Below are 26,841 nucleotides of genomic sequence, written 5' to 3'. Positions count from 1 at the left end.
CCTGCAGAACGAACAGCATGAATGACTGCAGTGGCAGTCACGCAGCAAAGAACTGCCACAGGTGTGCATCCAAAGATCCACACAACTTTCATGTGGCCTGAGAACAGCCTGCCAAGAGGGAGTGGCCAGAGATGAGGCTAAAGACGTGAGATAGTACTGGTTTCTAATGCACTTAAACAGCTATACCTGGGTAATTGTTGGGATTTTATTCTGGAACCCACAATGGAGCTCTCTCATCCCAGGGTGAGTGTGCAGAAATGAATGGATTGAGCTGAGATTGAGAGCACTTTGAAACTGGGTTAAAAGATGCCCTATTTAATGTAGGTGTTTGTATTCTCTTAAGTTATACATTCAAGTGTATTTCTTAAATAAAGTCATATTTCAGTAATGGTTTGTTTTAAGGAATATATGTGTTGTGTAAAACACATGCCCTTGATAGAGGAAACTCAATGTGAGTATGAGAGAAGAGTCCACAAGGCACTTGTTTAAAACCCATTGCCTGGGGCCTCAGCTCTTGCAGGCCCTTATCCAGTAGGTCTGTGGTTAGGCCCAGCAATCTGCATGGTAACAGCAATCCAGAGGAGTCTGTGTACTCTGGGCACTTGGGAGCAAAGTTGTGACCTGAAAAAGGAATTTGTGATATTTTGATGAACATTCTTAATTTCTTGTATCCTCTGAAAAAGCTTTCTCAGGGGGGCAGGGGAGATAAGTAACGTCCCTTTAAAAGTTCTCTTCTTTATACACATAATAGCAAAGTTGGAGCTAAAGTCATTCCAGATGATTTTCATTTATACGTCATGGGAAGGATTTATTTTTTTCATATTATTTTCTAAGTAATCTCATAAAACAAAATATTTATCATTTGTAATTTCCTATTATTTATGACAAATAATAAATAGAAACAGACATTTTGTCCTTACTTCTGCATATACTAATTGGTAGTCTTAATTTGTACTTACGTGATTATTTCCCTCAACATTATAGTGATAGAGATCATGGAATTATACTTTTCCCATTTTTCAAACTTAAGAAATACATTTGAAAAGCCAGACAATATGTTGCGATCATACTAATGTTGAAAAGTTACAGTACAATTAAACAAGTCCACATTGCATTAAGTTTCGTATATTTTTTCTTTTTATAAAATGTGATATATAGACAAACTACTATGCGTATATGAAAGTTTAAATCTACGTTCCTGTAGGTTTTATTATTAATCTTAATAATATTTTTTTTAAAAAGCTACATGTAGTAAAAGTTAAAGTAGGAAGAAAGATAGCTGTAAATTTTTTTTTTATTTCAAAGGGAACATTTTCTTTTTTTTTTTTATTTCAAAGGGAACATTTTCAAATGCTTATTGTATAAGCATTTATACAATAGCCAGGTAATTACTTCAGACATAATTGCCTCCTAATTATTAACACCCTTTCTAACCAATCATCAGTTAAAATATATAGGAAAATATTTATTTAAAATTGGATTATACTTCTCTTCTGAATTTTGATAGAAACGTTGAGTGTCTGCTGCCCTCTAATTAATTCTGTGACTTGTTCTGTTCTTAAAAAAACAAAGATTTTTTTTAATTAAAGAATGTGTTCTGATGGTAAATAACTTTGGTTAGAGAAATGCTTAATCGGGTATTAGCTTCACCTATAAAGGGAAACTTATAAAATCATCACTAGAGCTAGAAAACATTCCTAAAGTAGAGATTGTGGCCATATACTTAGTTAGCCATACTGTTGAATATGAATTGGTTTAAGAGGGTTTGGTTAAATCACAGGGAGAAAGCCAAGAGATAGGAATTTCAAGCGTTCTTCTGATTGGAACAAACGAGTGAGGAAAACCACTGACAAGTCAATCTTTTCTTTTCTATCTTCTGCAGTCATCTCAACTCGAACTCCACCTCCACCCTCACCGTTGCCATTTCCAACACAAGCTATTCTTCCTCCAGCCCCATCGAGTTACTTTTCTCATCCAACAATCAGATATCCTCCTCACCTGAATCCTCAGGATACTCTGAAGAACTATGTACCTTCTTATGACCCATCCAGTCCGCAAACCAGCCAGGTAAAAAATGAGAGAGAAAATAAGCTTAGAATATAAGGGAGATGGAACAGGTCTAACTGTAAGGCCTGAAACTTACTCAGACAATATGTCTGGCAGAACATCAACCTTGTGAAATTCATCTCCAGGAAGTTTCTTGGTGACTCAGTAAGTTTTTATTTTAAGGTGGCTGAATGACAGGTAGGAAGTGTGTTGCCCCAGAGGGGCACATTTGTGAAGATATTTTTGGTTTGCTGTCTTTGGATTTTCATTGACTGAAGAGAAAGTTTATGCAGAAATTACATTGACAAAAAAACTCTGAGCTGGAGTTCACACCTTTGAAATACCTGGTTTGACACAGATACAAAGTGCTTACTTCAGGCAGGAACAAGGTATGAGCTAAAATAAACACACACAAAAGAACTTAGAGTTGTATGTATAGGCCAACTATTAGGTATAAAATAAGCTTTGGCAATGTAAACATCTTCAGTGTTTGATGACTACTTGAATGTTCTTTGCACAGACATGACTACATTAACAATGAGTGACATTACCAGAAGTGCCTTTTTTTTTCTTTTGCAGTGGTTTTAGGGATTCATTGTGTAAGTGTAGTGACTCATGTGCCTTTCTCACTCCCAAAACATGTGGTTTCTCTTGCTCTCTAAACTTTATAGCGATTTGGAATAAGAGGATTTGCCACAATCGAGCAGAGAGATTTCTCAGTATGCAGACCCTGCCAAAGGTGGGCCTGTCAGTCTGTCCATCATCATCATATCCAAAATGTCATTTGAATCTCATAGTCTGATATTTGACTCTGCTCCTGCTTTATCTCCATGGTTTCTGTCCACTCCTTCCTTTATACTTTTAATGTTCTGAGGAACTTTCATAAACATTCTGTCATTAGTGCTGCTCAGTTACTAAAATGCCAGTCAGTAGGATGTACATACCAATATAGAATTTACCAAGACATGAAAAACAAATCCCCTTGGTCTTAATTTAATTGTTAAAATGAAGCAAAATGGTTCTCTCTGAATGTTTTGTTTTGAATAACAACATACCCAGTACCATTGAGGTTACTCAAAAATCACCTGTACTTTTAGATCTTAGTTTAGTGACTAATAAGGCTAAACTTGAATATGAAGTTAAACTGTTTGTATTTTACAAGCAAATGTTCAAATGGTATAGTACTTTTAATGACCTATAACAATAATCACTTTTTACTGGTATCAGCCTAGAAATAAAATTTGCTGTCAGAGCATGGACTCAAAGTCTCAGTTCCATAGAGCATTTTGCTAAACTCAGCTGGGAACAGTGCACACAAGGTCTGATTTTAATTTGTGTAGAATTTCCATGAATAACAAAGTCTAATTAAGACATCCATTAAAAGTCCTTAACGTTAATTCAGTGTGGAAAATCTTAGAGTTCCATTGGATTTTTTTTTTTTAACTGATGTCTTAATTAGGCACTGTTAGGGGAAAAATTATGCAAATTAAAATCAGGCCCTTAGTGTTACGCATTTCTTTAATTATTCAGTGCTTGTTTTACGTATATTTCAATTTCTTTATAAGAGGGCATATTAGGTGCTAATCTGCCTATATTGTTTTCAGTTTTTCTTCATATTTTCAAGGTAAAGATCTAGAGTCTAAGAGAAGCTTCTTATTCTCATCTCAATTAAAAAAAAAAAAATCCCTCTCAGGATTTTGTATAATAGCAGCAGTGTAGTAAGTAGGATAATCCTTTCCTAATACTGTTCAACTTCATCTTCAGATAAGAGGTCTTTCTTTTCCTATCATCAGCATGACAGTTTATCTATTAACATCCATAAAAGATAGAAGCCTTATAGTGTTGCTTTGTCTATTTGAACTAGTAGAAAACCAAAAAGAAGTAACTCTCCATTCTTCTGGCCCCAGTCTCAGAAAAGTTTTCCATATTAGCTCGGGAGTGCTTTCTTTCTCATTTTTACTATTTTTAAATGAGAGAAATGTCCTTTGGTTCATGTCGATTCAGTTCTCATAGATGAAGTCATAGAACGAGCAAGGTAATAGCAGTGTTGTCTTTCTTGTCATTCTTCCATTTCCTGCTCTCAGGTAGGTACTGTAAATCTGTTTTGGTGACATTGTTATGCAGACATGCTTTTGAACACCAGCTATAAAATGAGCTCTTCTTTTTTGAGTTAAGACATATAAAGCAGTCTTTTGCAATGATCGAATAATCAGAAATTGATGGTCTGCCTTCGAAACAAACTACTCTTTCCCCTTGAATGAAAAAATGGGTCTTTACCGAGAGCTGCAGAGTTATTTTTGTAGAATTATTACTTCCACTTTGATGTTTAACTCAAAATGAATTAATTTGCATTTCAAAATAAGATGTTTGCTATTCAGCTTTTTAACTCTGACAATGGAAAAAAAAAAAGAGTTCTCATTCACCTGGAGTCAGTTGTTCCTTACCAATATCCTCCAGCTCTGCCCTGATTTTGACTGTTAAGGCAAGCAACTGAGATGCCTCATCTTCCCCCATAGCAATTTGGAGATTAATTGCATTGCTGCTACACCTATTAGAGTGAGACAGTCATGCTATTCAATGGAATATTTTAAATAAAATTAGTTTAAGGATATAACTCTCTCATCGGCTTCCGTAGGGGGGAAACTCTGGTAAATTTTCCTGACATAAAGATATTACTTAAAATTACTCGTGATGAATAGCCAGGATATTCAAGAAGTCCATGCTTTTTATGGAATAAATAATGTGGCTTCTGAGGAACCCAACCAAAGACTTAGTTCAAGTCTCTCAGTTACAGTATTTACATGTTACTAGCTGTTGTTTTTCTTTAAAGGGGTGCCTACTTTTAGTTTATTTGTAGTTACTTAGATATATATTCTGCTTCATAGCTTTTTAATTTAATTTTATTTTGCTTTTAACAGTGCAGACCAAATATCTGTAGAGAATATCCTGCTAGCAAATTGTTAAGTACACGACACTGGAGAATTTCAACATGAATGTTATAAAAAATGCCATTCTTTGACTTAAAAAATAATACATTTTAGATTCTGCAAGGACTTCATCTCCTAACACAGATACTATTTTTGTACCTGGGGCTAAAACTCAGATAATAATATCTTTTTCTATCATTACCCAGGGGATTTTCTCAGTTAGTTCCCACAAATGTCAACAATAAATGTTTTGTGTAACTCTCTACACCCAACAATGGAAGAGTAACTCAAATAACGAAAGTATATTTGATTGCCCTCTGTTTCACTTCAGCACATTTTAATTTACTTTGGAACTCCTTTCTTTATGGATGTAAGAGCAGACCTAGTTCAGCATTTTATATCATTGGGTGGATCTGAAACTTTAGATACTCTAAATCTCATTCTGTTTGCATTAGTAAATTATCAAAAGTTGAGTGGACACCCTAGAATCTAAACTACTAGATGTGAGTGAGTGTAACTGTGTGAGCGAGAAGCAGCATTTTGTGTGCAGATGAATGAGCTTGACTGTAAATAATGGGAATTATAAAGTTTGATGTGTTTCATCTCCTAGATAACTTTGTCTTCCTGTGTCAGTGATATCATCGTTTAGGTGCAAACTGTGTTGTAAAAGCCAAAACTGACTCGTTGTAGAAAATGAAGAGCAGAGAAGAAGGAAGCACTGGTTGTAATTCTCACTAGTTCAGTAAGGACCTCCATTTTAGCCTTGGGCTGAGCATTTGAGTCTACACTTGAGTTGTCTGGCTTACTAAGTAAAAGGATCTGTTCTGTGGCTCTCAGGGGTTGTAAAAAAAAGAAATAACCTACCTAAAGTGCTTTAAAGCTGAAGACTTCCTTTTAATTGCTGCTGCTGCTTCTTATTACTACTAACCATAGGTTGACCTCTCTGACTCAGCCGAGAGAGGGCTCAGGTGACATTTCTACGTGGTGCAGAGCCTCCTAGCCCAAGTGTTCAGCGTGGAGTTGTTGGACAAGATGACTGACTTTTGGATTGTTTCACCCGGCATTCTGTTTTTGTTTTGTAGCCTAACGGCAGTGGTCAAGTAGTAGGGAAAGTGCCTGGCCATTTCACGCCTGTCTTGGCACCCTCTCCCCATCCCAGTGCAGTGCGACCTGTGACCCTGACCATGACAGATACTAAACCCATCACTACATCCACTGAAGGTGAGGCAGCTTCACCTACAGCAACCAGTAAGTATGTCTGTAGGAAATGAGAAATGTCCATCAGTGGCACCATTGGATATCTGATCCAAGGTGGAAAACACAGCAACTTTGCCAGCTACCCAACCAGATGGAGATTTCTCATTTATGTAGAATGAGCAGGCATGTGTGTAGCCTGGTTATCACACGCTCTCTGTTATCAAATATCAGTCAGTGCAGCATATTTGAAAAGAGAGAAGCGGACTTATTGGAATAAATAATTACCATAAAAAGAAGTCATGCCTGCTTGTTCAAGGTATACATCGAAAATGCACTGAATAACATAACAAGGTTTTTATATTACCCAAGAGAGATTAGATAATTGTTACTTGTTGGAGCATTCCTATAGAAATCAAGCCCCTAAACAAGGCAAAATGAATCAGTGCCTCTGTAAGATAATTGCATGTTTACATTACTCTAGGTTGTCATTGCGAGAAACAGTCACTTGGTGTTGAGTGCAGATGAGAACATTTCAAAGTTTAGTTCTTAGGTACATGTAAGCTACCTGTACTTTCATTGTCTGCAACTTTTTTTTTTTTTTTTTTTACCTATGCTGGTACCTCAGGTACTGTGCTTTTTAACATGGCCATAATATTTTAAACGGTAGAGATATAGCCAGTGAACTTAGGAAACACATGTCATTAACACAGATGATTCTTTGCTTCTTCACATGAGATGCACACGGAATTGGTTTTTAACTGGCTTCACTCAGACTACTGGCTTCCCAAATCTGAAGCTTGTGTGCACATATTGGTAAAGTGGAAAGGATACATTTCCAGTCAAGAGAAATTAGCATATTTCTTATCAATTACACATGTATCGTAAATATAGATGATCTGCTTTCCCTAGGGCAAGTAAATCCCCCATGCTCAGGAAATTCCTATGTGGAATAGCAGACAATTGGAAGCACTGCTGACTCTTTCTGTCTCAGTCATTGGGAAGATGTTTGTTTTTTATTTTTTTTCTTTTTGGTGTGTGTGTGGCTTCTAAAAGACTAGGAAGAAAACCTATAAGAAAAACAGATAACTTTGTACAATGAATTCAATATTTCTTTCTCAAAATTCATGAAGCCCCATAGACTAATAAATCCACATTGGCTTACAATTCCCATCAAAATCATTAACACTGAGATATGGCTTATTAGTAAAGGGTTCTACACTAGTGAACACTTCCCTGAATGCCCAGATGGGTGAGATTCATGTCAGGAAGACAAGCACTTCATTAGTTCTAAAGGTAGCTAGGTGCATTACAGCCACGAAAATACCATGAGTATTATGTGTATTGGCCTCTTTGAGCATACACAGAGTCAGTCATTTAGCAAGTAAAAAAAATAGAAATTTTTTTAAGAAGTCAAAAGACTATTTATATGTAAATGATCAGAGACAAATTCCAGAACCTTCTGATGCCTGTTCTTAGAGTGACATTGAGAAATGAGATTCAAGGAAAGATTAGAGCCAAATAGTCACAGCACACTTACAGGAGTACTATTGGTCTGTTCGTTAATAAATTGTTTTTATATTTACATTCAGATTGATAAAAAAGGAGATATGATTTGACTAGTAAAATTATAAAATAGTCAAAAGAAATATTTGGATTGTATATACAGATGACGGCATTCTTGCATTTTCTAACCTCATCAAAGAAATGCAGTGAGTCAGTTTTCTTTCCTCTAAACCAATTTCTAGCTTCAGGTCCCTAAGCATGAAAAATGAGAAATTAGTCATTGAATGGAGAAGTGAATAAAGTTAAGGAAAAAGCAGAGACAAAGGAAATCTTTTTCTTGTGGGTAAAAAGAAAGAGTAGGACTGAGGTGGTGCCCTCTCTGTGTGCATAAACCTCTTCTATGACCCACACCGGTACGCTTCTTTCCAGAGTGAGAAGGGCCCACTGGCTGCTCGTGGCTTGAATGAACATAATTCTGTGGCTTTAGAAAGCACCAGCGGAACTGAACATGCTGATTTTAAGAAGCCTTTAAAAAATTCACTTCTGGATTCCTCATTAATCTGAGGACTGTATGGCAGACATTTTAGCTCTCTTCAAATCTAGAAATGTAACATATTAAAAATTGAGTTTAGCTCATTGCAACATGGCACAATGAACTTGCTTAGTACTGCAAAGATTCAGTAGCCTTTTCCTTGTGAAAAGAAGCAAAAATCTTTAGGAATAGGGAGATCATCCTTTTGGAAATTTACTCTGTACCAAAAAACAAAACAAAAAAAATTGTGGAAAAGTTACATGTAAGATGAGACCTTATTAATTTAGGATTATTCATTATATACTTACTGCTTGGTGGCAAAGTATTTAAAGGAGTCACCAACTATATTCCTAGCCCAATAACCACAAACAAAATGGCATTTTGTGATTTTGACTTCTTTCCCAAAAGCATCATTACCAAGCTTCAGGTCACTATTCACATTAAACAAAATACAGACCTAGTTAATTCTATACTGACACAAATAGGTTGTCCTTTATGTTAATAATATCAGTAAATCTTTGAAATACAACATTTTTCTTCCCATATCAAACCCATCTGTTTATTAAGTCCCATTTTAAAAGCTTCACTTTTTCTTGTCAGACTTTCTGTCTGCTTTTACATTTAGAATCACAGACCATCATTGAGTATTCTATCACTAGACAATATCAGTGCTTCTAAAAAAGACCCCCTTCTAGGTAACGGTCGTTGGTGTTCCTGCAGAAATATAACCAGAACATGTGAGTGTGAGACCAGGTAGATTTTTGGGTCACCAGCTAGATTTTTGGGGAGGGGGAGACAGCTAGTTGATTTGAGGCCAACCAATACTTCTTTTCTATCACTATAGTGTTCACTCAGACAAAAAAAAAAAAAGAAGAAGAGAATAGAGACACTTTTTTTTTTTTTTTTAGTTACAAGTCCCACTTCTTTGGGTTTCTTTTACATGGACAGGGTGTTCATTCTGATAGTTCACAATTTTTATCTTTGTTTTTGTTCTTCCTTAATCAGCCTACACAGCCTCAGGCACATCTCAAGCCAATCGATATGTGGGACTAAGCCCAAGAGACCCATCCTTCCTACATCAGCAACAGGTGGGCAAGTTTCCCCAGGTGTGATGGCGTAGCCACGCTTTGCCTTGGCGCTCTTCTCCATGCTGCCTCTCAGATCTGGACTCAGACCGGGGCTCACGGGGCTTCTGAGAAAGAAACTGATCGTTTCATTTTCCCAAATATTTTCTCATTTATCCTTTGTTTCTCTCTTCTCTGAATAGGGTTTCTTAAGTTGGCTCAAGACCTTTTCCATCTTTAGCATATATGGATAACATCCATGAATGCTAGAATATTTTCCTCAACCTTATAGGCTAGAGTTTACTAGCCAGTTGCTTCCAAAGACAAAAATTGAAAACTGATTTAAAAGCCAATTAGAATAGAAGCAGTACACAATTTGTGTTTTTGAGCTCTTGCATGCTTTCCAGATGTTTTGCTCCTCATTTTGGTATCTTAGTTCAAGGAGATGAGTTATGAAGCTAAAATCTCAGGCGACACATCATTCCTATTTTAATAGGTTTAAATTGGTTTACTGATTTCAGACGTGATAAAACACTTTTTTTGGGTTCTTTTTTCTTACATCATTTATGTTTCAAGTAGCATTTTAAATTTCACATCTCATTAATGCTGTAAATTTAATGCAAATGAAGTGTTTACCCAAACTGTGAAAATACACAGCCAGGATTAATGGTGGCTTATAAACAAATTAGCCACAGTCAAAAGCATGGACCATACCAATACAGAAGTCCCATGATTCTAGTTATAGGGTGGCAGAGGTAATTCGAAGCACTTCAGAATTTAAATATATTTTATGGCGCATATGTTTGTTGCTTTCAAATTTTGATAGCTGAGTAGTTTGAAATTAACAGTGTGCAAAATAGCACATATGAAAAAAAATGGGCATTAATAAATAAGAGCTGGTGTTATCTAACTCGCCCTTCATTTAGAAGTTGTATGTGTGCATGTATGAGTTTTTACCCATGTAGAAAGCCTGTGCAGTTACTCATGCTGACTTCTGTCATTTTGGATATGTCCATCTACCTGATGTTTATTGCACCTATCCTAGCTGCTCCATGTGGAATTCTCAAGTCCTGCCCAGTTGCAGACCAAGGTGGCAGACTACATAGATTAAAGGTCACCACATGCAGGGTTCAGAGAACTCATAAAGATGATGGCTTATTCAAGATACTTGACATCTTGCCAGGTTTAAAAAAAGCAAACAAAACAAAACAAAAGAGTGAGAACTAACTGAAAACATCTGTACACAGTTATGAAAATACCAAATAATAATTAGTGGTTTTACCAGCCATTGGCTTTTCAACATAATTCTCTGGAATGTTGCTTTTTTCACCTCTAAAATTGCTATAATATAAATGTGTTATAATTACTATAATATGGCTCTCTTTGACAAATGTATGTTCATTGTGTCTTTTAAAAATATATGTAGGATTTATAGGTTTAGAAATTCATTTTTAAAAATTATTCCACATATTTTCAGCAATATTATTGTCATGGGGTTTGCATTAATCTTTATGACACATCTCTAATTTCTAGTTAATTTAAAATTTGTAGAAAAGTGTCTCCATTATTTAAATCCTTTAGTCCCAAATACATTTAGAAATTACAACCAGTTTCTTATATTTAGAAGCCATCTGCCCCGTCCCCAAAACTTATGGCAACTCTAATTTTTTATTTATCACTTGTGATTAATACCAGAGCCTCATGTAATTATGACCACACAACAAAAACTCACAAAAGTTTTGTTCAGGTAGGTTATGAGAGTTTATATGGCATAGGATAAAGAAAACAGCAAGCATCATGAAAATGAGTCTTAATGAAGACTTCTGAGCAAGTTTTAATTGAAAAGATATATATTGTATGTATATTACACACACACACACTCAAAGTTTCAGAACTACAGTTGCTTTCTTTAAAGACTGCCACTTGTTTTTAAATAAACAGCGTGAAGCGAAGACCACTTACCATATAAATATCATTTGTTCAGTCAGATACAGTTGATATTTTTGGAATATATGGTATATTGATCCCTGAGTGAAAAGACTATATGCTTCATGACTAAAAATGTGGTGTTCAATTTTAAATATCATGCAAACGGAGACTTTCTCCTGTAATATAATGAGTTACCACTACTCTTTCAATTGAAGAAGCCTAAACTCATATGCCCAACTCATAATAAGCTCTGATTTTGAGACACAAAAAATGAATGTATATGCTTACTATACATGAATATAAATTAAGGTTTTCATTAAAAGTCACCACTCTTATTTTTTCAGATTTGAAAAGAATCATAGAGATGAAGTTTTATGTTTATTGTGGGATAGAGGGACAGAAATAGTTTAAATGACTTCAGTAGAGGAAAGGTTATTCTTTGCTACAGCAGAAATGAGATTGATTTACTGTGTCCTTTCATTACTTTACAAAGATTTAAAATAGACCACTCTTCTAGCAGCAGGTTCTAAATGCATTTGGTTTAAAGTACTCAATGATGAATGAAAAGGAAAATCAAGGGGTACATGAAATAAAGGTAATCAATCATTTTATATTAGCTCGGAGAAATTCAAAATTAGAAAGGCAGTGGTTTTAGTCTGAGAGAGTTCTTTTAAACATTCCCCATAGCCTTTAATATACATGACCCCTTAAGAATAAATATTGTCACCAGGTACATTCTTTAGTTCATTGGTGGCTGCTTTATAAAGATTTATCCTTTTAGGTTATGAAAAGTATTGATGTGCATTGTTGAGTGCTATTTTTTCTTAGAAAAGAACCCTAATAGAGTCTCCATAAATTAGAGTTAGCAATAAATTTTAAATTGTTGAAAATTTTTGACTCTCTTATAAATAATCTCTACACAAAATGACACTAAAACAGAGCTTTCAATATAGTCATTTCAACTCACAAAGTTACTGGCATTTTAAAATTAAGCTGGAGAATATTAAAATTAACCTTGTATTCCACTTGTAAATGTAGCACATTCAGATTGGCAATCTGAATACTAAAAGTATGTGCTATTATACCCATTAACTTGTTACACATGAAGTTGTTATTTATAACTACATGTTTCTGTGCTCATTTTTATCGTGGTTATCACTGATTAGTAGTGGTTGCTAAGTGCCTTAAAATATTTTCGACATAGGAATTTTACCTACCTACAAAGATGATATCTTGTTTGAATCTGAACAATCAAGCCATATTATCATCAGCCAGTTCATCATTTAAAAAAGTCCTAACTAGTCATAATATTCAGCTTGTGCTAGCTGATCAGGATGTCAATGTTTCCTTTTATCTCTTAACCCAAGTGCTGTTCAGGGTCTGGACCTAGACTGTCTTTGGAAAGATTAGCTTAGTTCACGCATTCACTGTTGGCATGGGGAAATTTTTTAGATCAGAACTTCAACTGAAGCTTCATTCTTCTTTAACTTTTCTATTGGACAATGGTGGTGGCTTGAAGAACTTGTGGGTTCTGCTTTGGCAAACTCTTTAGTCTCTGCTGAGAATTGTCTTGTTATCATTTGAAGCTATTTAAGAATAGTTGTGTAATAAGACCTCCTCTCTTACTTCACAGAAGTTTAGTAAAACACAGGCTTCCTTTTCTTATATTTCATGAACACACTAAGCATATTCATTATGATAGACAGTGAAGAACTACATTTCCTGTTTTTGTCTCTTGTGAACATGAGAACCACACAGCAGAGTGTTGGAAGTTGCTCAGAAAACAGAAATTATTTTGTAATCATGGTTAACATTTATAGCAAAAATGGTTAATATGAGACAACTTTCTTGACTTAGCTCCAATTCATTATTGGGTCTCTCATAATAAATTTGCTGATTATAGGCCTTCTTTCTTTGCTACCATAAAAGTTTGGTAATATAAGAAGGTTTAATTAATTCCATTATCACCATTATACTTGAGTCTAAGGTCATAATAAAAGTATAAATCTTTACCACCATATGTTAATACAACATATTAAAAAAAAAAACCTATTGCAAATAAAAACCTGTATCTAAGCATAATAGATCACTGTTCAGACCAGCTATTGAAGTGCATATTAACAGTTGGTACAGAACTGAAATTTTAGGTGAACAAATGGAAGGTCATTTTGTCTTTCCTAACTGAGACAACAAAGTCAAGTGTACAGTGTCAGCTAGAAGGGTTATTTGTAGAACCTCAAAATTATCATCTCTTGACTACAAATACTGTTTACTATTAAAGCTAATGACTGACCTGATCATCTCAGGTCCTTGAATTATTTATCGCACTTGCATGGATCTTATTGGTGCTTGAGCTTTAGCATGTTACATCTCTTGCATGACTATATATAATGCTGTTATCTCAATTTCAATTACTGGGCTACATTATATCAAAATATTTTCCAAACTTTTCTTTATATAATTTCAAAACTAGAATTCAAAAGTACTTTTCATTACACAGAATATTTCTGTCATACCAAATGGCCTTTTTAAGAAATTATGTGCCTAGGAATTATTTTTTAAATAAGATATTAAGTGAAATCCCTTTATAATATTTGCCCTGGCAAATAGCAATACCAAAGCCAGGTACATTAAAACCACTGGAAAGGTAGTCTTTTATTAGAGACAAGCAATTGAAAGGACACAAGTGAACTATCAACAAACTTTTCAGTACAGTCAGGAAACAGGCTATCAACACTTGGGCTGTTCTTATTGTGTCTGTTATCATAATTGACAGCTTGACGTAAAACCATGATCACATGACTTCTTGGTAGGTATGTAAATGGATAAGAGGTCACTTTTCACATAAGCTAGTAGAAAGGAAACACATTTAAAGGAAGTTTCAGTCAAAATAATGGCTATGCAAATGTTTAGCAAGTTCTTTAAAAAAAAAACCTCTAGTCTTTTATCATTCATTCACTTATTTGTTTACTTTTACTGGTTATCAAGGCTAATATCCAGATAAACTGTTTGAATAAATAATGTAAAAATAGAATGTTTACTGTAACATTAAATTTCAGCCAACCAAATCACAGGGTGAAAATAATTTTTTCTGAAAATAGGAACTTTAAAAGATCTAAGTTGAATTAGGAAAGCAGAGGAAATTCTGAAGGTCATAATTATGGACACTTTAGACTAAATATTCTCAGACTGCACAAGAAGGATAGGGAAGGAGAAGAACAATAACAAACTGGTATCATGGATAATAGCCAGCAGTGAGGAGTTTGGTTTTGGTGTTGATGGCAATCAGGGTGTATAACCTTGGACAACTCTGTAGCCTTGTTGACCTGTGTCCTTACCTTGGAAAGGAAAGTGAAGAGGTTAAACTGTAAAATCTCCAAGTTCCTTTGAAACTTTAAATTTTTAAAATTAAAATAGCCACTGTTTAAAAAAAAAACAACTCATTTTCTAATGCTTATGATTTATGGTCAGTCATGTTTACTTAGTTCTCAGATAATACATTCCCATTTAACTTAATTCTACTGTCTAATTCAATTAAATACCATGAAGCATGGGTTTCAGAAATTGAGATTAGAAATAACTTTAAGGTATCAGGATGAGCGTGACTATTTTTAGTATGTTTCTATGGTATATGTCCCAAATAAAACAGTTCTTGTGAACATTTTGCTTGTTCATAAGTAAAGCTATGTCTTATTCATTCAGAGACCATGTTATTTGCTCCTTGACAGGCAATTAATAATAATAATAAAATAAAATTTTACTAATCTAAAAGTTAAATGGAAAAGTATAAATATTGGAGTGTTAATCTTTTTAGGCACTTCCCCACCCAGAATAGCACCTTTACTCCAAAATATCTGCTTTCTAGAGGCCATCTAGAGAAATGAAGAAACCTACAAGAACATAAAGCACACCTTTTAAGGTATCCCTGGAGGGTCACTGCAAACTTAAAAAAATGTGTAAAGGTAAAATTTGCCTGTGTTGATCGTTCTGTTTACAGTTTAATGGTTTATTGGTTCAACTGAGAGCTATTGTCATCATGAGGACCCTTAGAGCTTTGGCGTGTCTGCTGAGTCTGGCAAAGTAGAACATTTTGCTTACCTTCTTTTCTTTTGTTCCAAAAGCAAATTGCTAAGCAGTCAACAAAAGCCACCGTTAATAACAGTGGAGAGCCCCCATTGGAATAAACAGACTCTGATTCTGAATCACAGGCGCTATTGATTCTATATGGCTATTTGCAAGAATATTTTGGAGTGCAAAAGATAGGAAAGATAAAGATCCCAATTTGAGGTGTTTCCCCTGATGAGAAGTATTGAAGGAGCATTGATAGATGGTCTCCAAACTTGCTTTGCTGAAACTATCTCATTCTCTGGTGCTAGAGTGAGGTTGTCATTCCAAAGACTTTATCGAATCCCATTCTAAGAACCTTCATTAAAACTTTACCTTCACTTATTTCACAGTAATTTGGACTGTTTCAACCATATCCCTTTACTGATAGCTTTTATGCAGGAAAAGCTTCCTTACTTCATCTTTTATTTGCTTTTGAGATTCTGGGCATAATAATTTTACTACAAAATTTCCTTCATGTTCCAGACAATCTCATTTCATATTGGTAGGTACACACAAAGAGTTAAAATTATTTATTTGCTTGTGCATTTCTATAAGATATTCATTTTACTGTCACAAAAAGAAGACTTTCTATCCACTTCAACATACAAAATCATAATTTTAACAGACTATAGTTCTAAACTAATCTGTACCTGGTTTTTTGTTTGGTTACTATGGAGAAAACAGTAATTTCCTCTCTTTTGAAGGAAAATATTTGGAAAACATATGTTACTGAAGGTTTGTAGAAAAAATAAGTATATGAAATATATATATACTTATGTATGCTTTAAACTTTTACATTTAATTCTTAAAAATAATTGTTAGTTGAATTATATAACAGACTCTCTCACAGGTCAGAAATGTAGGAACCACTACCTTACTTGAAATGAGATTATCATCTATTATTTTGTTTAATAAAATTTTGTTTTTGTTAGGAATACTGACATGTACTAATGCCAAAAATATTTAACATGTCCCAAAGAAAGTTGAAATATACCTAGTATTAGCTATTTATCATCTGGTATCTTTTCAAAATTTATTAAGTCAGGACTACATTGGTCAGTTGATTTATGAGAAATTGGGAATTTGTTTTTATTGGAAATAAATAAAATGGTCTTATTGGGAATTTGTTGGATGAAATTTTCACTGACTAGGTGATTTCTATTTTAATTTTTTCATTGCTCCAACTATCCACAGTATCACCATTAAAATTCACTTTAACAGGAAATTTATAAATTCAGAAATACTTTTTGCAGAGGAAAGTTAATTAATAAATAATAAAAAAACAGAACAGATTCTTAGCCAGTTTCTAATATATAAGCACCTATAAATGTGTCTCCTCAGAAACTTTTGGAAATATTTGTAACACTTGTCCACAATCTAAATAACTAGATATGTTTTATTTTAGTAATTGTTTTAAAATTTTCAGTAACTGAAATAAAATTAGTTCAATACTAAATATGTTCCCAGTCTTTGACATTTAAGTTATTATTAAATAAATTCATTAATCATTTTGATCATTTTGTGTAGATTTAAGCTTTTTTTTTTTTTAATTTGGGGAAAACTATACCTATTGTATGTTCCTTAAATATGGATGAAAATGAGTAGCTGTAGTTAGTTTTAACCCTTTTGAAGCTACTCTTAGGAAAGAAATGAGTTGATGTTAAGCATTCAACATGTGGCCAAAGAGCCATTTTGACATTCTGGGGGACTGGTAAAGAAATAACAATATCTGGGTCCTCCCTGGTGGCGCAGCAGATTAAAGCACAGAACTAAGAAGCTAAAGCCACTTCAGCATGAGTTCAATCCCCGCCCTGGAAGTGACCCACATGGTGCAGCAAACCTCTCCTGACCTGCCTGCTGCTCCCCTCAGCAGTGTACTTTGTCGATCTGCCTGTTCTGCTCCCCACTCTGTCTCTGGTGAATCCTCTTACTCCCTGCTCCTTTGGCCTGTACACTAGTTCTGTATGCATAAATAAATAAATCTTTAAAAAAGAAAAGAAATAACATCATCAACAACAAAAATAATCAATTTACCTGTATACATCTACTAAGGAGATACAGTATTCTTGTTGTGTCACTATGACAGCCTACCAATGAGTTGTATCTAAGTCACCTACCATTGTGAAAATATTTTTTCTTTCTGAAATCTTCTCTAGTCTAACCTAAGAGCCTCACAGAAACCAACCAGAACTTAATATCTAGTAGAATGAACATGAGTTTTAATGAAGTAGAGCCTTCCCTTTTTGAGAGTTTAATTGATTCACAACTTAGGATTTTCATTGACTAAGGTAGAATCCAAAAATGGCCCCTAACATCATAAGTATACAAAGTCAAGTTAATATAATTTCTTAAATTATTTTTAGATTGCTTTCATAGCACTGCTTGCAGGAGTGAGTTCATTTTGAAATAGACAACTGCTTACCGTGAAAACAAAACAAAATTATTGCCCCAGTCATATTTGCATTTTTTATTAGATGATCCATTTGAGAACTCTTTAAAAAACTTGCCATAAAAGTCGACTTAAAAATAACTAAATATACAGTCTCTTCTTTATGCAAGTCTATGGTCATTTTAAGAATAATTGTTCTGATTTAACTTAATTATGGATTTATGGCTTCTTTATGACATATATGCTCAGCAGAATCTACATATCTATCAGCCTGCCTGAATTGCTCCTCCCCTCCTTCCACCCTTCCTTCTTTCTCCCCCTTTTCCCCCCACCCTCCCTTCCTCCACCCTTCTTCCTTCATTTTGTTCAGTTCTTTAAATTATCATGTTACTTTTACTTGCAAAGTCAATATAATTATAAGTGTTGTGGAAATTTTTGGTGTCTTTTTAGAGGTACATGTATCTATATGAAAGTGAAGAAAAGCTTTTTCTAAGACTCCAGAATCACTATTACCTAAAGTAAGTGTGTAGCAACTCAAGGGCCTAAAAGGAAAAGTAAACATTCTCAATAGCTATTTTAAGACACCATTAACACAAAGGATTAAAATCATCATCCTCTAGAAATTTTCATTGAAATTCAGCAAAGAAGGTTCAGTGCACTGCTGTAAGTCATCATTTCAATGTGAGATTCAGCTAATTTAAAGCATGGTTATCTAAAGATTAAAAAATCATGATTTTTTAGTGTTTCCCCCCAAAGCGAGATTAAGTTTACTTTCTTAAGCATAAAAATAAGCAATATATCTTTTCAATAAATCTGCTAACACTGTAGGGCAGCTGTTAACCAAACAGTGCTGGATAGGGTTACTTGAACAATCTCTGAAGGGCAGAGCTGATGATTCTGAGATCTGGGAAGAATTTGTTTCAGCTTGTATTCAGTGCATTCCTCACGCTATTCATATATGGTAAAGTATTTTAATGCCATTACCGAGTTTAAAATAAAAGTAGAAATTCATATCAACTCTTTCTAAACAATGCCACTTTGAATAAAGCAAAATTAGTAAACATCTAAAACTGCATACCTTGATGCTTCTAAGCACAAATAAGTCAGGGAGAATGTTTATGAGGTGGGGCTTTCTCCTCTAAACTGCATGTCTTCTCTGTTTTGCAACTGCATGCTTAAAGTTATTGATTATTTTATTCAGTGCAGATTATTTGGTATGTTGCATTAAAAACAACTTTTTATTTTCTTTCTAAAATATATCTATTGAACATTAACGTTTGCTTTTATTTCAGCTCAATTTGTACTCTAATAATGGCTAATTGTTATGTTCTAAGCATTTGTTTCTCTTGTATGCTTTAATTCATAGAGAAGCATATTGCAGTAGCTTTTTCTAAAAAGAATCTAGGAATTTTGCTTGTCAGAGTAAGGTTTTCTCTTTTGCTTTTTTTTTTTTTTCTTTTCTTTAATTTGCCTCTTGGGAAAGTAAGGTTAATGCCATGTACAGTACTAGTTTGCATGTGTTCATTTAAATACTAAAATCTGTAGAACTGCTCGATCCATATCTGACTGCTAGGTTTCAATTGACAGCTGAGGATTTGTGACTGGACCATGAATCAAAACGGCAGGCATTTATACCCCAGTACCAGTGAGGATACATTGGGAATTACTTGGCAAAGGTAACATTTTAATTATTTCCAACCCTACACTTACACCTAAAAATTACGTGAGCTATAGTATTTGTTTTAAACTGGCTTTACAGAAAATATATGTTAAAAATATAGTTGTTTTGGCTATACCATCCCTCTTTCTTTCCCCTCTTCCTTTTATTTCTTATGTAAATGTAACTTCAAATTAATTATGGACTGTAGCGTATGCTAATTGTCATTGAAATTTATAAGTGCTGTCAATGTTTAAGCAGTTTATAATATTTGCAGGGTGGGGTTGGGGAGGGTTGGAGATTTGACACAAATTTTAGGACCTGAGGAAATGAAATCATAGTTTAAGGAAGATTTTTTTAGCTATCTTAGAATGAAGTATTGGGTTTTTAAAAATATTGGGTTTTACATCATAACTTCTCATTTCAGCTCTTTCCTCTACTGTTAACTTTAAATCATTTAATATTCATTTCCCCCTGTCAGATGTGGAAAGCTAGAAGAACTTGAAATTTTTCTTCTGACTTTCTCCATTTAACTGCTTCTAACACTCAAATATTAGAATAAAAAGACTGTTGAAATCAATAGAGAAAGAATTTGGTTTACATAAAGTTTTAACTTCTGTTTATGCATTGATACGAATCATTGATAATTGAAGTTTCTTTGGTTGGCTAAGAACATTATTCTAAAACTTCATTTTCAAAACTAGTTCTGATTACTGTCTCATGTTAGTTTTAGAAAGAAGTACTAAGCTGGCTTCTTATGTTTTATTTTAATAAAGAACAGGTTGTGTCAAATTGACGAATAATTAAAAGTCATGGTTTGATCTTATGTAATAAGAGATAATTCACAGAAAGACTGAGTTAAGGTATAGACTTCACCAAAATTAAAGCCAACAATATCCTAACCCTGCTGTGAGTGAAAACCTTTCTTTTCTGACAGTACCTAAGGTAAAAGTATAATCTCATACAGCCCTTGTAAGTGGGCACCCTCATCTCTATGTTGCTTGATAGAAACTGCCAGAGAGTAGAGAATAAAGTAATTAATAGTATCCATAATATTCGGGTAAAAACTAATAAAAGCAGTTGGTATTTGAACTGTCAAATTGACTTTTTTCCCCAAAGGTGATTTTTTTTAAATTAATTCACTACTTAAAATGAATACAATCTGATTGCTCTTCTTTTTAATGATTGATATAACATCTACTTTAAAATTTATTTTTTGCATATTTTGATTTTTTTCCCCCAAGAACCTTACATCGTTCCGCCCTTTGGGAAAAAAAAAAAAACAATATATATGCATACATGTATACATACAATATACAGATATGCATACATGCATACATATATAGTTATAAAAGAGAAGTAAACTCAATGAAAGCAGTTTATTGAAATAGTCTTAATTCCTACGTCTTCATTAAACTGAATGAAAACATTTAAATAATTAATGTATATGTTTGGATTAATTTAATTGGATTCATTACCATGTTTCGATTTAATTTTTATTAGATGACTTATTTATATTCCATGTGCTGTCAGTTAGCAAACTGGCCCATGCTTACATACAAATCTTATTGCATTCACAAGAACTACTAATAAATGACTTGTACTCATGATTTTTAAATTTGACTAAGACTTGAGAATTCCAAATGGTTAGATTATTGATTTACATTTACTGATCTAAACGAGGACAGCACTGTAAAATAAATGAAAACCAAATAAGGATATAAATACTGGAGATTTGAAATATAAAGGCACCTAATTGCTATGAATTTTTTAATCAAAAATTAATATTCAAAAAAAGGGAAAAGGTGAGTGAATAATAAATCACAATAGACTACTTGAATGTAGTAAGTTAACAGCATTTAAAGTTTTTTTCCTTCTAAAAAAGTAGTGAAAATGTTTTGATAAGTAGATAATGATATGCTGCGGCATTAATGCTTCCAGAGGCTTTTAAAAGGTAGCTTCGGAATTGCATACACCCCACAGGTGTTTATTGAACTCTTATATGATGTTCACTATCATGAGCCTAAGTATCATATACATCAGAATAAAGATTAAGAAAGCAATTTGACTTGTTACATTTTCCCAAAATCAGCATAGAATCCATACTTGATAATACAAATAGACCATGCCTGTGGCACAACTTACTCATAATTTATTCATGGTTTCAGCTTGTGCCCTGTGGTCACTTTTGAAACGGAATGTTTGTTCTTTCTAGAAGGGATATTGAAAAAGGAAATCATAAATATCTGTAATTCTGTGACTTTTAAAGCAGACACTAGACATCTCGAATCTTCAGGGCACTACTACAATTTCAAAATGATCTGAATTCATTGAAAATGTATGAGAAATGTAGACCTAGTCAACCAGAGAATTAAATAATTTGATTTTGTTAGAACAGAATAAAGAAGATACAGGTTATGTTTTGTATGGTGGTGGTTTTTTTTGTCTTTAGCAAAAAGCAATCCCTAGAGATGTTGTAGAAACACACAAAGCAAAGAGGCTATTTTGGTTTCGACTTGCTCCATTTTCTTTGGACTGTTAATTGTGGCCATTACTTTCCTCCTCTGCTCATTTGCCCACCCCCTGCTCCTTTTCCTGCGTTATAGCAATCCTTCCTAGAGGTGTTTCCCTGTCAGATGCAGCTAGGGACTGAAAATGGCAGTGCCTTGGAAGTTGTGCAAGTGTAATCAAAGCTGGAAGATTTCCTCTCCCCACCCCCAAAATGTAAACATTCCCTTAGGAACCAAAGCTTACTCTTTTGGAAAGTTTTCCCAGACTCATTAGGTTGCAACCCTGAAGGTGTTTTGTTGTTTTGACCTTAGAAATTTGTTAGCCATTTGTGTGTGTTGGGGGAGGAGGGCATGAAGGAAGCATGGGGCAGGGAGGGGTTGAGTTAACTTGCACCTGAAATTTTACCTCTAACCCAAAGGCCAGGTCCCGCAGTTAACTCAGAGTGATCTCTGTGGCTGCAGTGCTCACTTGAGTTTGAGCCGGGAGGGGCTTAGCTCTGAGGAAGATAATCGTTGCACATGCTGTTGATTTGCTGCTCATACCCGACTGTTTTGTCTGTGCTGCTCCTCCACTGTGGACAAGTGACATTGTTGTGCATGTGAATCATGTGAGCATAAACAAATACCCCAGTTCACTCCCTAGCTGGATTTCTTTCTGGAAGCAATGGCCAGAATATAACTTGTACTATCAAATATGAAAGAGCAATAGAATTGAATGAAAAAGAAAGCTGAAGGACAAGCCAAGAATAATATAAACATAAGTTATTTTAAAACACTGGAGGGGTTGCTTTATGCAAAAGAGAAACTGGATTTATTGTTTCATTCCTTCTTCTCCCCCTTCACCCCTTTCAAGAAAAGGCAAAGCCACAAGTGAGTGGCTGTATGTGTCTGATGGCTTATATAAACATAGAAGAAGCCTTCAGATGGTTAAAATAAACACGCGCGTGTTACTGAAGGATATGTTTACACAAACCATTTGCTCAGCCTCCGAAATAATGAATAAATGAAGATTTTTACTGAAATAATTGGAAGGATTTTTGTGTTTCTGCTGATGCCATAATTGAAAGGCACCAAAGAGACTTTTATCAGCTATTTTCCATGTACATGTGTTAGCAGTTCCTTTCTATGAGTTGAATACTTCATTCTGTAGTTACTTTACACATGTTTTTGTAAGAAATTGTCGTTTATTACTGCAGTTCTAGAGAGTTGCTTGATTTCCCAGGAGATATTTAGCAGCCAGTAAAGATTATTTGGATCTGGTAGGTCAGGAGAGGAAGGACAAAGGAGTAATAGCATTCATTTCATAAATCTAGCCCTATTTATGTAGCACTGTCCTCTGTCATTCACGATATTTGTTGCATTATCTGTAAAATTTTCTTTGTAAAATATGTGCACCCAAGCTATTAAAGGATGAATTCTTTAAATTAATCTTTAATATATGGGGTATAAACCACGGTTGCTTGGAAACGTGTGTATGTGTGTAATATGTGTAATAATCTGTCTTTATAAACACATACACATGTATACTTATGGCACATGCATGGTAAAGGGAAGTTCTATGTCTTACTGTGAGGTAGTATTAAGAGTTAAGTTTCGTTTCAACAGTACACTTAGACCGTCCCTATGAATCCACTAGGTTAGCATTTCCTGCTCTCAGTTTGTTATCTTGACACATAACTACAGTACAACAGCTGGGTTGTTCCTGGAGTTCCTGGGGGGAGCTTTATTCTCAGAGTGCTGAATTTCCTTTTCAGTTGTCAGCTCTAAAGTGTGTTCAAAACACTCAACTTTTTACACAACATTCTGGGCCACTAGCACCACTCTGGGACTATGGCAGAAATGCTGATACGGTAGATGAATTGAAGAATCTAAAATTCTAGAAGGAGAATTGCAAATGCCAAAATTACATATGACCGTTGTTTGGTAACGGAGCTACTTACTAGTGTTGCTCTTTGTATGTGAATATTCTATTTAGAAAAATTACTCTTGTCTCACCAAAATTTTTGCACCTGTTAGGAAATCAAAAATAAAAATGTTACCATTCTTTAATATGACCTCAATGTGGTTTCTCTCACACGTTATCTATAGTCTGGCTGCTGAAAAATACACTGGGATTTATTGTAGTTTTGCCTAACTTTCCCCATTTATAAAGAAAGATTTGCACAACACAGCATTTCCTTTTTATCTAGGAAACTCTTCAGAACACTTCCTAAGAAATTAATTGTATTCCAGCCAGACTTGCATGCTGCCATCCACAGGAAATGGGTCAGCAATCCATTAAGATGCCATTAGATAATCTAATTTGGAACTTAATCTCTAAATTAACCATGCTCCATACTTGAAGCATACTTGAGAGAAAGAAAAAAAGTTTACGTTTGAATCGATAGGGGAGCCGAAGCGTGAAGAAGGCTGTTTGTTTTTTCTGTAGCTGTGGTCACGTCTCAAGCCGTCTGGTAACCAGGAGAAACCAGACATGATGTAATTCCAGATTGAACTTGAACTTCAGGGACTTAGGATGGGGGAACAATGGACCATAGGAATCAATAATGTCCATTTTCCACATGATTATGTTTGGAGCTTTAAGTTAACCTTTATAGGAGAAGCAGCAGGATTTTCAGTGTGACCAAAATGAGATGATCCAGAGACAAGATGTTAGAGGAAAGAAAACAACTTTTTTTCCGTGATATTTTCTGAGCAGCACTGCAGATTCCAGCAGGATTAGAAAAGTTCCCGCTCTGCAGTAAACCGGTGGCCTGTTCAGAGCATTCTTTGTTCGCTTAGGTAGGACAAACTTAATCTTTCGTTTCCTGTCAGATGATTTTTGGCAGCACTAAGGGAGAAGGAGGAGCTTGATTCAGAAAATTCCCTAATGTAAACCTTGCTGATTAACCCTTTGCAATAAAAGAAGTATATTAAACACCTAGTTTATGTCAAGGTATATATTTACATACTTACATAAGTATTGCACACATAAGAAATCAGCTCCTTCAGCAGTCAACCCACCCTTTATTATGGTCTTTTTAATTTTCAGGTTTGCTTTTTTGTTTAGTAGGTATACAGTGAACTTTTCATCTACTTACTTAAACCATAAAACAAATAAATGAGTAAATATAATATTGAACATCACAGCAAACTATGGAAGGAAAAAGATCAAAAGCCTATTTAAGTTCAAGAAACCAATAAACACAAATTATGAATATTCAGACACGTTGAAAGTTACAGTTTTCTCCTTTGTTAATTCTTTTTTTATATGAAGAAAGATTTTTTTTTTGCCATGTAGACAGAGTAGGCAGCATAAGAACCTTAATCTTTGATAATTTTATGCTTCTGATTCTGATACAAATAAATTCTGTCATTTAGAGATGCAATTGTGCAAACAACATTGATTTTTTTTTTCTTGTAAATAAAATCACTTAGGACAATCTTTTTATTTTTGTGTAACACATTTCTCTTTAATGTAGTATACCTTGGTGGTTTTCTTTTAATGAAAGGGAATATTTGGAAGCATTATTTTGTAGAGAATTTTGTCTGCCTTGGAAGACTCACATATGCTAATAAGGGGAGCAGTAGCCCTTGTAACAATAGCTTTGAAAAGGAGCCCAGGGATAGAGACGAATAGACTAGAAAAAGAGGATGGAAATCAACTTGTAGGGCTCTCTGCCTTGGTACAGTCTGTGGGAGGAGATCAAATAACTACTTTGTGCCTGATAATTTTATATATATTTTTAATTGGCTAAAACCTCCCACACTATATAAGTTGTTACATATGTATATGTGTGTACTGTAATTTATTTACAGTTAGTTATTTTCATAATAATTCTCTATCTTTCGTTTTCAGTTCTAAAAACAGATGATACATACTTTTAAAAAAATCTATTTAATCTGACCTATTTAGGGGAAGATTTTTTTCCCCTTATGTCTAAATTCAACATTGTAAGGAAATGAGGTTTTTATGACTTTTCAGCGTATAGATTGTCTTATTGAAAGGTCTTCTAGAATCTTGTTAAGTCTTTTACTAAGAGTGCGTTTATTGTAAGTCCTTTTTTTGTTACGCACTTTTAATATAGAGCTGAAGTTAATCCCATGTACCAAGATTCTTCTTGCCTGTACCCTTTTCCTATAAAATATTTCACCAGCATATGCCATTATTTTACTTAGAAGATGCTGGCAGTGGCACATGGTAAAGTTAATGTTCAATCCACCCTGCCCCAATAATAAAACACATCTGAAACAATTGAATATAAAGTAATGAGGTTTGATGGCCTACCATTTTGATATGTTATTTTCAAAACTGTTGGTCCCCAAGGAGTAGCAATAAAGAAGCTATTTACCTACTTAGTTAAGAAACAAATATGTTTCTTTTTCATTACTGTGAAGTGCTATTGCTTGCAGTTAGAATAATTCCATGAGCCACCTGCAGTTTATGATATTTGGTGTTTCCCAGAGAGCCCACAAGAGTACTTTTGCAGTTCAGGTAAGAGCCGGCCAGGGAGCTTTCTGATACAGATTATTACAAATAGTAATAATCATTAGAAATCATCTTGAATGCAAATAGGCTCGTTCAGATGGCAATAATGATCTTTCACGATGGGGGAAATAAATCGAAGAAACTCAAGACCTGTGCAAGGCACTTTGTATGGTTTCACTTCTATGTCTAGCCTCTTCTGAAGTGGAACACAACCGACAAATTATTGACATAAAGCCACATCTGTCTGTGTATACATAGACACACAAAAGCAAATACTGCATTTAACTGAAAAGTATCTGAAATTGGATAAATAAAATGCAGTTATTTGTGTTGAAGTTTGAACTCAAGTGTTTCATTTATGTGGGAATTTCTGGGTAACTAAGTAATATAAACTTTAATTCATATAATCTCTTATATAATTCAGGAATAATATACATTCATATGCAGTGATAAAAGTAAAGTGTCTTGGCCCTCCCTGGTGGCGCAGCGGGTTAAAGCGCTGTACTGAGAAT

At 34.4% G+C, this 26,841-nt stretch overlaps 1 protein-coding gene across 8 annotated transcripts in view; it reads left to right on the top strand.

Annotated features, from left to right (window-relative positions):
- NFIB (nuclear factor I/B) overlaps window positions 1–26,841 on the top strand; it is a 226,223-nt gene that overhangs the window by 186,878 nt on the left and 12,504 nt on the right. For 2 of the 8 annotated variants that reach the window (XM_012721408.1, XM_004677665.2), the window contains 4 exons: window positions 1,883–2,067; window positions 6,056–6,194; window positions 9,211–9,293; window positions 19,282–19,370. In XM_012721408.1, coding sequence (XP_012576862.1) covers window positions 1,883–2,067; window positions 6,056–6,194; window positions 9,211–9,293; window positions 19,282–19,370 — 496 coding nt within the window. Of the gene's footprint in view, window positions 1–1,882; window positions 2,068–6,055; window positions 6,222–9,210; window positions 9,294–19,281; window positions 19,371–26,841 lie in introns of all 8 variants that reach the window. The other 6 variants (XM_004677664.2, XM_004677666.2, XM_012721406.1 and 3 more) reach the window with 6 other exon arrangements.

The sequence above is a fragment of the Condylura cristata genome, unplaced genomic scaffold (assembly GCF_000260355.1).
Source record: "Condylura cristata isolate star-nosed mole 26May11 unplaced genomic scaffold, ConCri1.0 scaffold00006, whole genome shotgun sequence".
NCBI lineage: Eukaryota > Metazoa > Chordata > Mammalia > Eulipotyphla > Talpidae > Condylura > Condylura cristata.
Note: the sequence above shows the minus strand (reverse complement) of the source record. Positions and strands in the feature narration are given on the sequence as shown.